At 37.6% G+C, this 13,656-nt stretch overlaps 1 protein-coding gene across 2 annotated transcripts in view; it reads left to right on the top strand.

The window, feature by feature from the left end:
- LOC306853904 (NACHT, LRR and PYD domains-containing protein 3-like) overlaps positions 1-7,343 on the top strand; it is a 30,558-nt gene extending 23,215 nt beyond the window's left edge. The window contains exons 5-10 of one of the 2 annotated variants that reach the window (XM_079391591.1): positions 117-281; positions 4,486-4,659; positions 5,259-5,432; positions 5,522-5,695; positions 5,779-5,825; positions 5,901-7,341. In XM_079391591.1, coding sequence (XP_079247717.1) covers positions 117-281; positions 4,486-4,659; positions 5,259-5,432; positions 5,522-5,695; positions 5,779-5,825; positions 5,901-6,439 — 1,273 coding nt within the window. In that variant the 3' untranslated portion in view covers positions 6,440-7,341. Of the gene's footprint in view, positions 1-116; positions 282-4,485; positions 4,660-5,258; positions 5,433-5,521; positions 5,696-5,778 lie in introns of both variants that reach the window. The other variant, XM_079391590.1, reaches the window with a different exon arrangement.
- Positions 7,344-13,656: the final 6,313 nt, after the last annotated feature.

The raw sequence follows: 13,656 nt of genomic DNA, 5'->3' as shown, positions 1-13,656 counted from the left end.
TGTTTGTCGTGTTACGGTCCTTTCTAAATTGAAATAGGTTTCTGTTGTTGTCTAGCTGATGCAGATTGCTGTAGAAGGTTAAGTATTTTCTCCCTGTGTGTTTTACTCTCTTTCAGTCTTGCTGGCTGTAATCTCACTGGTCAGCATTGTGAAATTGTGTCATCAGCTCTACAATCCTCTGTCTTGAGAGAGCTGGACCTGAGTAACAATGACCTTCAGGACTCTGTGAATCTTCTTTCTCATGGACTGAAGAGTACAAACTGTCAACTGGAGTTACTGAGGTGTGTAACAATATTAGGCATTTATACATTTTCTTGGGTTGTTGTCAAGGCAACGAATCCTGAAGATCACTTGAGGTTTTGAGAATATAGGGGTGTTCTATGCAGAGAAGAGTGGTGGGAAATCCCCAAATGCAGATGTGCAAAGTTTATTGTGTCATATCCAAAAGACTTGAGGCTGTAATCGATTCCAAAGGTGCCTCCACTAAGCCTCTCTGGTCTGATGAAGTTTTTGGGCTGTGGAGAAGTTTTGACATGTCATGATATATTGTTTATTTATAAACCTATTAATGGATAATGTCTGATTATACTGTATTCAGCACAAACTGCACTACAATAATATGTGATCAGTAATAATAATAATTCATTACATTTATATAGCGCTTTTCTAGGCACTCAAAGTGCTTTACATTGTCAGGGGTATCTCCTCATCCACCACCAATGTGCAGCATCCACCTGGATGATGCGACAGCAGCCACAGTACGCCAGAATGCCCACCACACACCAGTGTATTGGTGGAGAGGAGACAGAGTGATAAAGCCAATCAGTAGATATGGGGATTGTTAGGAGGCCATGATGGTAAGAGGCCAATGGTCAAATTTGGCCAGGATGCCGAGGTCATACCTCTACTCTTTTCTAAAGACATCCTGATATTTTTAATCATCCTCTGCTGAGATCTTGAGAGATTTAGTGTCTTCTTTTATTTCAGATTTAAGATTAATGTTGGGGATAAAGGTGTAAAATAAAGAGATACATCCATTTGAATTTAAACAGTAATAAAATGTCAATTAAGTTCACTGCAAGCAAACTGTAGAAAAACAGTCATATACTGGCAAACCTGCTGCCAGTAGTTTATTGTAAAATAAAATGCTGAAATTAAGTGTTATTTATTGTGTTTTTGCACATAATGATATGGGGGATATTTTTGTTTGTCTGCGTTTTGTGGGTTACCATTGTGCTGAAGAGTAGAGCCTGTGGTAAGTCAAGAATGAGCAGTGAAACATTGATCTTCTGTCTTACTAACCAATAGAGTGAGCGCACCTCCGTTCTCCCCAACCAGCACTGCTTTAGCCAACTGCGTAAACGCCCACCATTTAAAAAGGGTCAGAAGAAAAATGTATGTAACTTTAGCTTCAAAATGACAGACAATAGTTTTTTTATGGAAACTACAGTGGTGTGAAAAAGTGTTGGCCCCCATCCTGATTTTTTTTGCATGTTTGTCACACTTTAATGTTTCAGATCATCAAACAAATTTAAATATTAATCAAAGATAACACAAGTAAACACAACATGCAGTTTTTGAATGAAGTTTTTTATTATGAAGGGAAAACAAAATCCAAACCCACATGGCCCTGTGTGAAAAAGTGTATGCCCCCTAAACCTAATAACTGGTTGGGCCACCCTTAGCAGCAACAACTGCAATCAAGCGTTTGCGATAACTTGCAATGAGTCTGTTACAGCGCTGTGGATGAGTTTTGGCCCACTCAACTTGGCAGAATTGTTGTAATTCAGCCACATTGGAGGGTTTTCGAGCATGAACCGCCTTTTTAAGGTCATGCCACAGCATCTCAATAGGATTCAGGTCAGGACTTTGACTAGGCCACTCCAAAGTCTTAATTTTGTTTCTCTTCAGCCATTAAGAGGTGGATTTGCTGGTGTGTTTTGGATAATTGTCCTGCTGCAGACCCCAAGTTTGCTTCAGCTTGAGGTCCCAAACAGATGGCCGGACATTGTGCTTCAGGGTTTTTTGGTAGACAGCTGAATTCATGGTTCTATTTATCACAGCAAGTCTTCCAGGTCCTGAAGCAGCAAAACAGCCCCAGACCATCACACTACCACCACCATATTTTACTGTTGGTATGATGTTCTTTTTCTGAAAGGCTGTGTTACTTTTACGCCAGATGTAATGGGACACACACCTTCCAAAAAGTTCAACTTTTGTCTCGTCAGTCCACAGAGTATTTTCCCAAAAGTCTTGGGGATCATCAAGATGTTTTCTGGCAAAACTGAGACGAGCCTTTATGTTCTTTTTGCTCAGCAGCGGTTTTCGTCTTGGAACTGCATGCAGGCCATTTTTGCCCAGTCTCTTTCTTATGGTGGGTTCATGAACACTGACCTTAACTGAGGCAAGTGGGGTCTGCAGTTCTTTAGATATTGTTGTGGGGTCTTTTGTGACCTCTTGGATGAGTCGTTGCTGCGCTCTTGGGGTAATTTTGGTCGGCCGGCCACTCCTGGGAAGGTTCACCACTGTTCCATGTTTTCTCCATTTGTGGATAATGGCTCTCACTGTGGTTCGCTAGAGTCCCAAAGCTTTAGAAACGGCTTTATAACTTAAAAAAAAAATCAGGAAGGGGGCCAACACTTTTTCACACCACTGTATAAGAATTTCTGTGATGGTTTCTATTGTTTTATTTTGTTTTTTTCAGCAGGGTAACAATACTCATACTGTGCTGCACATTATTGACAATACTATTATTATTTGTTTTTATTTGTCACATACACAATTATACAGAGTATAACCAGCAGTGAAATGTGTGCTCTGCATTTAACCCATCCAAGTGTACACTCAGTAGTGAACATACACCCGGAGCAGTGGGCAGCCAATGCTGGGTTCAGTGCCTTGCTCAAGGGTCTCACCTCAGTCGTGGTATTGAGGGTGGAGAGAGTGTTGGTTATTCACTCCCCCCACCTACAATCCCTGCCGGACCTGAGACTCGAACCCACAACCTTCGGGTTACAAGTCCAACTCTCTATCCATTAGGCCACGACTGCCCACGACTGCCCATGACTGAGCTGAAGCTCGACTTAGCAAATTTAAAATCGCAAAACAAATCTCAATATCTGAAGAAAACAAATCGCAATTAGATATTTTCCCCAAATCGCACAGCACTAATGTAGATGCTGGTGCAGTGATGATCTCTTGGTTAATTCCAATCACACATGCATGTGTGCTGTTGTTAGCTAGCAGTTATCTGCAATAGATTTGAGTTGAATTTGTTTCTAGTTTTAATGATTTTGGTTAACTTTATTTTAAGATTTTTTTTGTTTTTTTTAGTGGGCTCAGATTTAAAAATTTCACAATACAAATGGCCTCACATTATTAACACATAAGTATTAGTTTTTGAACGTACGTGGCAGTTATTGTAATTTAGTGTATTACAGTAACACTGTAAAATAGTTAAAGAACTGTAAAAATAACATAAAACTACAGGCAAGTGTGCTGTCAGTATTTTACCATTAATTTTGTAGTACAATTGTTACAACACTGAAATTCTAAATACAGAAAAACTATAAATAAACAGTACTTTGTAGTTGAAGCTGCTGCCAGATAATTAATGCAAATAAGTTTTACGCATGCATGCTTTATCATGTAACACAAAAACAACATTTTATAACTAAATTATTCATTTTAACATTATTGTTTGTCAAAATAACACGTTAACTAAAGCAGGTTATAATAAATTACACGTCAGAAATGATATCCTCTGCTGGATCAAACCAGTTGTCTTCTAAGGTGAATACAAGATGTATTCCTCGCAGATTTCAAAAATAAAAAGTAGCCTAGATGAACTTCACAAATCTTGCTGCTTTGTTTATTGAGGTGATTGCATTTACATATTTGCATGGCTCATGTGGATGCTTAATGTATTAATAGCGTGCGCTGCATGTGTGTGACCACATTATAGATAATGAGCTCAGATGGAATAGACTGTTCCAGTTCAAGAAGTTCATAGACATCAACATGGCAGAAAGCACACCCTGTTTGTTTTCTTCATTTTACAAAAGCACAACATTTTGTTGTTATTGTCAGTGTATACAAAAAAAGTAGAACCTTTGCAGTTTCAAACAATGTCTTACTCTTATCTGTACGACAAACACTGACGAGAGTTATTTTGCCGTTATCACGAAAAAAATGCAACTGAACACACCAGTGTGTTCGCTGACCTCATAGGCTTAAGGGTCTGAATACTTAAGCAATGGGAATGTTCTTTTTAAAATGTTCTGTTTGCAAAGTTATCACAGATCTGTTTTAATTTGTCTCTATGGTGCATGCAAATCTGATGTGAATCTAAAAATATTTTCAAGAATTTTAGCATAAGGAAGCAACATAGGAAAATGTGAAAAAAAAGAATACTTTCTGAATGCACTGTATCTCTGCTCATTTTTAATCTGTGTGTAATTGCTTTGTTTTTATTTTCCTGTTTAGATTGCGGTTCTGTAATCTCACTAGTCAGCATTGTGAAATTGCGTCATCAGCTCTACAGTCCTCAAACTCTGTCCTGAGAGAGCTGGATCTGAGTAACAATAACCTGCAGGATACAGGAATGGAGATTCTTTCTCATGGACTGCACAGTTCCAACTGTCGGCTGAAGATACTGAGGTTTGACTTTTACATTGAGTCTTTCAGCCTTTCGGGAGATTTCATGAGATATATGTAAGACAATGTACAGTCATCTAATCATGATCTCAAAATAAAAACTGACAGGATGATCAGGACCTTGGTTTGAAAGGGTTTTATCACACTGAATGGGTTCCCATTGCAATAATGATAATCTGACTACATGGTCCCTCTTATTACACTGCTATTTAGCAAATAAATGTACGGACATATTGATTTGAGTATACAATTATTTATTGTGTGAGAAGAAATGGACTGGAGTGACATAACAAACAAACAAACTTATTTTTAACATTGTGGTGTCATGGCCAGTTAACTTGAAAGTGCGAGGCTTTTGGTGTCATCCATTCCCAGTTATTTTAGCTGTTCAAAATGGCTCGTTATGCTGCTTGATATTGCAAATTTGTGTTTCTTACCATAATATTTGTATATATTGTTGTATGTTTATCAAAAGACAATTACACTTAGAAAGAAAATAGGAATTTTAAATTAATTTAAAAAATGACGAGATCCATGTAATATGAGCTATTATTGTGTTTTCAAAGTACTTTTAATTTGTCTGTTTTATTTGTTTCATTTAGAATACCATGCTGTAATCTGACTTGTCAGTCCTGTGAAATTGTGTCATCAGCTCTACAATCCTCAAACTATGTCCTAAGAGAGCTGGATCTGAGTAACAATGACCTGCAGGATTCAGGAGTGAAACTACTCTCTGATGGACTGAAGAGTCCAAACTGTCAACTGGAGATACTAAGGTGTCTAAGAACATACAAGAGATAATGTACAGTCAGTTGGTCATGATGTTGATGTGTGTCTGTAAATGTATCTGACTGTGTGTCGTTAGGTTGTCAGGCTGTATGGTGACAGAGGAAGGCTGTGTTTATTTGTCTTCAGCACTGAGTTCAAACCCTTCACACCTGAGAGAGCTGGATCTGAGCTATAATCACCCAGGACAATCAGGAGTCCAGCTGCTCAACCAAAAAACGGAGGATCCAAACTGCTCATTGCAGATACTCAAGTATGTCAAACACTAATACTGCCATGTCAAACTTGTGTGTGCATTATATATATCTACATTAAAGTGTGTTTTTTTGTTTTTAGTGTGGATCATGGGGGAGAGTTCATGATGACAGCAGGACTACGAAAGTGTACGTGTACAAGCACACAGGTCTTCAGTGACTATTGTTTTGTTGTTATAGATGTTTCTTTCTTCTTATGTTCAGATGCCTGTGATCTCTCACTGGACCCAAACACAGCAAATACTCAACTCATCCTGTCTGAGGACAACAGAAAGGTGACGCGAGTGAAAGATCATCAGACATATCCTGATCATCCTGAGAGATTTGAGCAGGTTCCTCATGTTTTGTGTGGAGAGAGTCTGACTGGACGGTGTTACTGGGAGGCTGAATGGAGCAGAGATAATGCAGAAATATCAGTGACCTATAAAGGAATCAGCAGAAAAGCAGGCGGTGACTGTTGGTTTGGATACAATGAGAAATCCTGGAGTCTGATCTGTACTGATGATGGAATTACTGTATGGCACAATAATAAGTTCACTGACATCTCTACCCCTTCACCTTTTTGTAATAGAGTAGGAGTGTATCTGGATGTGTTGGACGGCACTCTGTCATTCTACAGTGTGTCTGACACACACACACTCACACACTTACACACATTTAACACCACATTCACTGAACCCCTCTATGCTGGATTTAAAGTTTCTCTTGATTCCTCAGTGTCTCTGTGTTGGATTACACCATAAATGGGCTCTCGAGTTATAGACTTGGACTCGGGTCGCACTCGAGTTGCTTTTTGAAAAGACTTGAGACTCGACCTAAAATTACTTTTGACTTGACTGGACAAGAAGGACTCGTGAAAATTTTAAACAACTCGAGTCTTTTATCCTTAACTACTGATATCCTAAAAAAAGAACTATATCTGCATCAGTATTTCCTTGTTGATGTAAATGGGACTCTTATCATAGTATTTTATGACATGTGTCTGTGTATTGCGTACATTCCGAAATGTCAGAAGGGTATGAAACAAACCGTTGTATATGTTCTCACATTCGGTTATATTAGTGTGTCAGAATCAGGTACTACACAAAGATCAGATAGATGCAAAGAATATGGGAAACAATAACTGGAAGATACTGGAATGACAGCATCAAATCTTAGAACGTATCGCATCTTAGAACACATCCACAAAGTTTAGTAACATTAACTCTATATATACTGGGGTGTATCCTGTTAAAAACATGAGCGAAAAATCTAGCCTTAAACCTATAGCACAATGTTTTATCAATCTTTTCGTAAAATATATGCAGATATGGCTTTTCTCTCTTTTAATGTATGTGTGTTCAGGTTTGACTAATCAATGCAAAAACTGATGCTACAAATAAACATTTTGATAATATTTAAAAAAAAATTCATATGGAACACCTAATAAAAGTAATGTCTACTCACTTTTTCACGGCCATGGATTCTTTGTGCTCCCCGTGACCCAGTTTCCCCATGTTTGATCATGTCATTTGATTCAGGTGTACCCCATGTATTTCAACCCCAGTCTGTGTTTGTCAGGTCTTAACGTCATGTTCATGTGTACCAGCTGTTTCCAAGTGTGGATTTCCCTTTGTGTTGGATTATAATAAAAACTGTTAGTTTGATACACGTCTCCGTCATCTCTCCTACACAGAGTCGTGACATATGGTCTATTTTACAATCGGCGTGCATAATTATGGAAAAAATAGCGCATATGGGTTTATATGATATAGTTTAACCCACTGCGCTGTGTTTATGTTCACTGTGTGTACACTTAAATGCAGAGCACAAATTCCGAGTACGGGTCACCATACTTGGCCACACACCACTTCCCTTTCCCCCTTTTCCCTTTTGCTTTTTTAGCAATATCAATATCAGCAAGAGTATTGTTTTCCCCAAATATCTGCATGATTGCAAATGTGATATTGATTTTATACAATAGTTCAATAAACTCTAAATTAATATGTGAAATTTAAGACACAATTTAGAGAATGTGAAGCTGACGTCATGGTGCATTAATTTCTGGGAAACTGCTTTGTTTATCCACCATACTGGGAGGATTGCACTGCCTTTCCGCTATTGAGTTTAGGGCAGTATTTATATTTTTTTCTGTCATGATTGTGAAAAATATCACCATTGTATGTCATTCATGCTGCATCGAGAATTGCAAAAGTAACTCCGATTATCTTTCTTAGAGAAAATTGAACAGTGCAAGTTCACACCTTTTGCAAGTCTGGCTGAATCGGTGCTGCATACGATGGCAGTAATCCAAGTGTTTCAGGCCAAGCTTCTCCGCAGCATGGACGAGTCAGGCCAACAGCACCAGGAGGCTTTTAAGGAGCTGCGCACAGCAACTGACCGATAGCAAAGGCGCGGGCGATCGGCCAGGCAATGGAAGATCAGCTCATCATCAAAATCATGTGTGTTCATGCTGTGTGTGTGCACTTTGGATGGGTTAAATGCAGAGCATGAATTCCGAGTATGGGTCACCAAACTTGGCCGTATGTCACTTCATAAGTAAGTTATACAACGTAATATAATCTGCAGTCAAAGCATACTCTACTCTGTACCAATCACAAAATGGGAACAGGACCTCAACATATCCAGAGACACCAATTTTTGGAATCAAATCTGTAAAAATATATTCAACTTCAGTGTTAATAAAAATATACAATTAATTCAATACAAAGTCATTCACAGAACACATTTAACTCAACAAAAACTGTTTAAAATGGGAATAGAAGAGTCAGATAAATGTACACACTGTATGCTTAACACACCGGATACATATTTACATGCAATATGGTCATGTCCACCTGTTACCTTGTTCTGGAAGGAAGTCATTAAAACAATTTCAACAAGTTTCAATTGTAACATTCCAATTACCTCATCACTATGCCTGTTAGGTGATACCTCAGTAACATCCACTACAACAGAATACACCGCTCCACTACTCTTGTCTCTAGCTATCGCCAAGAAAACAATTATCATATACTGGAAAAATAAAAAACGAATTTCTGTCACACAATGGTCTCAATTATTAAAAGAACACATAACTAATGAAAGACAAACCACAATAGCTAAAAACCAACTGGACATATTTACACTATAATTCACACCTCTCCTCTTCTAGACATTTAGGTATCTTCCATCTTTTTTTATATTGTATCTCACATTGTTATTATATATTGCATACTATATATTAATTTTCTAATAGTGAATTGATGCCCTATATTATAAAATAATAAGAAGTGTTATATTACTATAAATACACTGCATCGATATATATCTTGGCATATTCCTATTCTATTTAATTTTATAATTATGCATACATGCATTTATCTATATTTATATGTATAGACAGATATTTATATATATCTCATAGTCATATACAGCATGAATTATATCATGGATTATAAATGGATACTTTATATGTAAATATATAGATGTGTGGGTAAGTGTATGCATAATATGTACACGAAAATATATGTATGTGTGTGTGTGTATGTATGGGTGTATATGTTTTTATTATTATTATTAAAATGCTCCCTTGCTGGATCTGAATTATATATTGCTGAGGGGTATGCAAGATCACAGTGTTGTCGCCCTCTGTATTCTATTCCCTATAGCACTGACCCTCACAGAAAACTTTATGCAAGTCAATCAGGCATGAGAAAAGTGACACAGATGTGACCATCCTCTCCCAATATTCCATACCACAAAAAACAAGCATTTTATAACACCCCCGTTAACTCCTCATGGCCATATTGCTCCCATTTTAAGCATTTTTTTTTTTTTTTTTTGGTCTTCAAATTATATCTTTATATATTTACACACAAAGGGAACATTCTAAAATTCACTTTTTTATGTAGATAATTCATGGAAAATGTGCCATGCAAGTGGAAGACTTCTGCCACCTGGCTGAAAACAAACACTTAGCAAAATGAAAATGCCTTGATATTTCCACTATGACCAGTAGATATCTGCAGAATCACTCATAGGTACATTTGCCGTTTCCAATACAGTTATTTTCACAGTTTGCTTTAGGATTTGTATTTAGACATAGAGACACTTTTTGACATAGTTTAGCACTGTTTTCAAAAACTCATGATCCACACAAATGACCTATTTTGAATTCAAAATTTTCTAGGAAATGTGACTCTGTACTCATTTTAATGCATTGTTTTTCCCCATTTGTCTTTTTATGCACCCCAGAATATTTCCCTCCTCTATTCATTTTATTTAGGATAATTCAGTGTCTGTAATGTCAAAGGGTGAGTGATTGATGCTCATTTGATAATAAAAATAACTTAAATCTTATTTCATCTTTGTTTATTTGTAACAGGTAATATTTTGGTTGTTTATAACTTACAATTTGCTTAAATTAATGTTTTAAATATAAAAACATCGGAATATAGAAATATGAAATGAAAATAGAATGATACTTTTAAATATGAAACTACAATTGCCACTAGGTGGCGCAAGCCACTGTCTTAAGTGAGCCGCTGAGTCATTTATTCAATCAATTCTTTCAAAATGATGGATTCATTCAGGAACAAAGAAAGAAGCTATTTTTATGAATGGATCAGTTCAAAATGCAAATTCATTCAGTATGGAAACACTGCTGTGTTTTGACTCTGAGATGCACAACATATCTTTTTTCTCTAGTGAAAAAGAAAATACTATATTTTCTTTACAATTTATGCCACTTAATAATAACTTCTTGTTTATTAAATTGCTGACACAAAGTCTGCCACAGACCATGCTAACCAAACCGTTCATATAATCACTCTAAATGCCTGTGTGTCCTATAGGAAGACTGCATATAACGTAATTGATTAAATATCTAGCCTATATTTATTGCTTCAGAGTGACAAGACTCAGTAAAAAATAAGCTACTTACTTGACGATGTTGTGTCCTCAAAATGCCTTTAAGATTGAATGCAGCCGTTTGTGATTATAATTTGCGTGTAAAGTGCTGGTGGGTCTGACTCCGCGTTACTTTTACACTGTTGCCGGATTATAATGCAAGTTAGCGGTGCTAAATTCACATTAGAGGGGTCATATGATGCTTTTTTAAAGATCATTATTTTGTGTATTTGGTGTAACAGAATATGTTGACATGCTTTAATGTTCAAAAAACACATAATATTTCAAATACTGTACATTATTGTATGTCCTGTATGCCCCGCCTCTCTCAAGCGCTTCATTTTCTACAAAGCCCCTCCTTCCAACAAGCGCAGTCTGCTCTGATTGGCCAACTGGCACAGTGCATTGTGACTGGCCAAAAACCTCAAGCCACGTCGGAAATGTAACGCCCCTTTCCATAATCGCAAGCTTCAGCTTTCAAAATAAAAGTAAAAACAGTTAATATTGTCCTTAGTTTTACCATCAGTTCAAGCCCGAGAGGGGAACAGAGTCGCGTGACGACACAGTGATGATGCTCGTATGTGTTTGAACACAAGCCGTGATTAAGATGATTTCTGACGGGCTGTAGGCCTACACTCCGCTGTGATGTGACCATCTCTCTCTCTCTCACACACACACACACACACACACACACACAGGACGCGCAAAACTCCGGATTTGAACAGTCAATAGCAAATACTTAAACTAATAACAAAACATACAGACGCTGATTCAGAAGCGCCATATTGTCATAGCACAGTCAGAATTACCTCCTCTCCTAGGTTCACGAAACGGTCGTCCATAAAAGGTGTTGCTGTTCTGTTGCATCTACTTTCAGAAGTCCAAGTAAAGTGCTTTTGCTTTCTCATAGAAACACACAGAGTCTCCCTGACACAGCTGCATCAACACTACTGCAGTTACTGAAACCACTTCTTATGCAAATATTTCCACATGGTGACGTAGACATGTGGGGGCGTGTATGAATGAGCTGTTTTAGGAGGACGTGGCAGAGTCTTAACTTTGATAAAGAATATCTCTTTGATTTTGAGGCTTTAGTCTCTGCAACTTCAGGGATCATATCTATGCATGAACAGCTTGTAACACTCCAAAGAGAAAGGAGAACTTGAAATGGCATCATATGACCTCTTTAAACCACGGCTTCATGGGTTTTTTGCTCTAATTTATGTTTGGTTTTGTGCTGGTATTGGTATATTTTGCATGCTAGTGATAGGAATCGATCCCTTGACGTGATTGGTTATTGGTTTGTGACGTAGCAACCCGAGGGCTGTTTCAAGCAACACTCAGCAATGGTGTTGATTAATGGACTGGCACATATTTGTCTAAAAGCATATTAAAAACACCACATAGACAAATAAAGAACAGAAAACTTGGTTTTCACCAACCGTGGTTCACCGTGGAAACGTAAGCACAAGTAGTATTCACCAATAATGCTTACAAACACTCCGCAAGATAATGTATTTATTTAAATACAACATTAGAAACAATGATACATTTTATTCATCTGATTTCAACCTGTCTTCCTCAAATGTCTCTTAGAACAAAGATGAATAGAAAGACTGGGCCTGTCTCCTTATCAACCTTAAGACGAAGGACACATGTAGACGTTCAAAAAAGGCTTCATCAAATTATTAATGTCAGTATTATGAGTAATAAGGATAAACACTGTAACGTGATATATTTTATACACTACATTTAAGATATATTTCATGTTTGTCAACAGCGGCTGAGGTCCACATCATTAGCCTCCTGGAAACCATTAAACAGCAACAAGACCAGCTTGTGGCAAGAGTGAACTACCTCAGCAGCAGGCTGAACAGCCCCCCGGGGCCAGATGTTGAGATGCCCGACAATATCCATTTTCCCCTGGAACAATTGGAGGCAGTGGAGGCATTTGAAATGTTTTTAAAGGAACCTTCAAATGGCCCAGCTCGACGGAGAGTGGTGAGTTTTCTTACTTAATATGAATGGTGCCATTAGATTATGGATTGTCCATGATTATTGCAAATATTCCATTGAAGCAGGCCTGTCCTGAAATGCCTTTTCCCAGTGGAAAGATTCTGTCAGTGAGCAACAATCTCCCTGGTTTGACATTGTGTGTGTAAAGGTGGCACAGGTCCATGAGGGTGTGAGCCAACTACATGTTTAGAAAAAAAAAAAAAAATCCAAGAAAACAGGATTTTTTTTTCTTTACAGAAAAAGAAGAAACATAGAAGTTTTCTATCTTTTTCTACATTTCTGGACGCTTTCAACTGGAACAAAAACATTTTGAATTCACCTTTAAATGCAACTTAAGCTTAGAAATGTTTACCTTGCTGTCTATTTAAAAAAGATGTCTTTGCCTTTTAGATTTCTTCTTTAGCCACCATTGGAGGCCAGGATGTGAAGAGGGTGACCTGGAACATCCTGGGCAGGCTCTTCACAGATGAGGTGTCTCATCAGATAAACTGGAAGGGTGTTAATAACAAAAAGCCCTTCAGTAGGATGGCAACAAAGACCTTGCTTTTCAGTAAGTATATAATCCAAAGTAATATTAAATACGTTCAAAGTCAATAGTTTGTAAATGTTGGGGCAGCCTTAAAAATCGTAGTAACCACCATACCAATATGACCGTGTAGCCTTTTTTAGACTGGCTACTATACCATAGACTTTTTTGACGTTTGATGTCTTTTTTTTTTTTTACTCAAAATCAAACATAGTATGACCATGACTCCCTGAGCAGCTGATGGCTACTTTGCATACACACATTTTCAATCAGGTAGGCCTTATATGCCTGATGTTATGTTTAACACAATGCAATAGTTAGCGCGTCAGTGAAAACCTGACAAGGTCACTTATTTAGTAGGGAAAATAGGCTACTAAAAATATTCCTGTTCACTATCAGGCAGTGCAATAATGATAATAATAAAAAGCCTACCTTTCGAAATTGCTGTGATCCCCTCTGCTGTAAGACTCTCTCCTTTTGATTCCTTCAGTTTGTTGCTGGCACTGTAAACGGCGTTGACCATGGGTG

Source organism: Barbus barbus, assembly GCF_936440315.1.
Source record: "Barbus barbus genome assembly, chromosome: 34".
Taxonomy (NCBI): Eukaryota; Metazoa; Chordata; class Actinopteri; order Cypriniformes; family Cyprinidae; genus Barbus; species Barbus barbus.
This window is presented reverse-complemented; position numbering and strand designations above follow the sequence as displayed.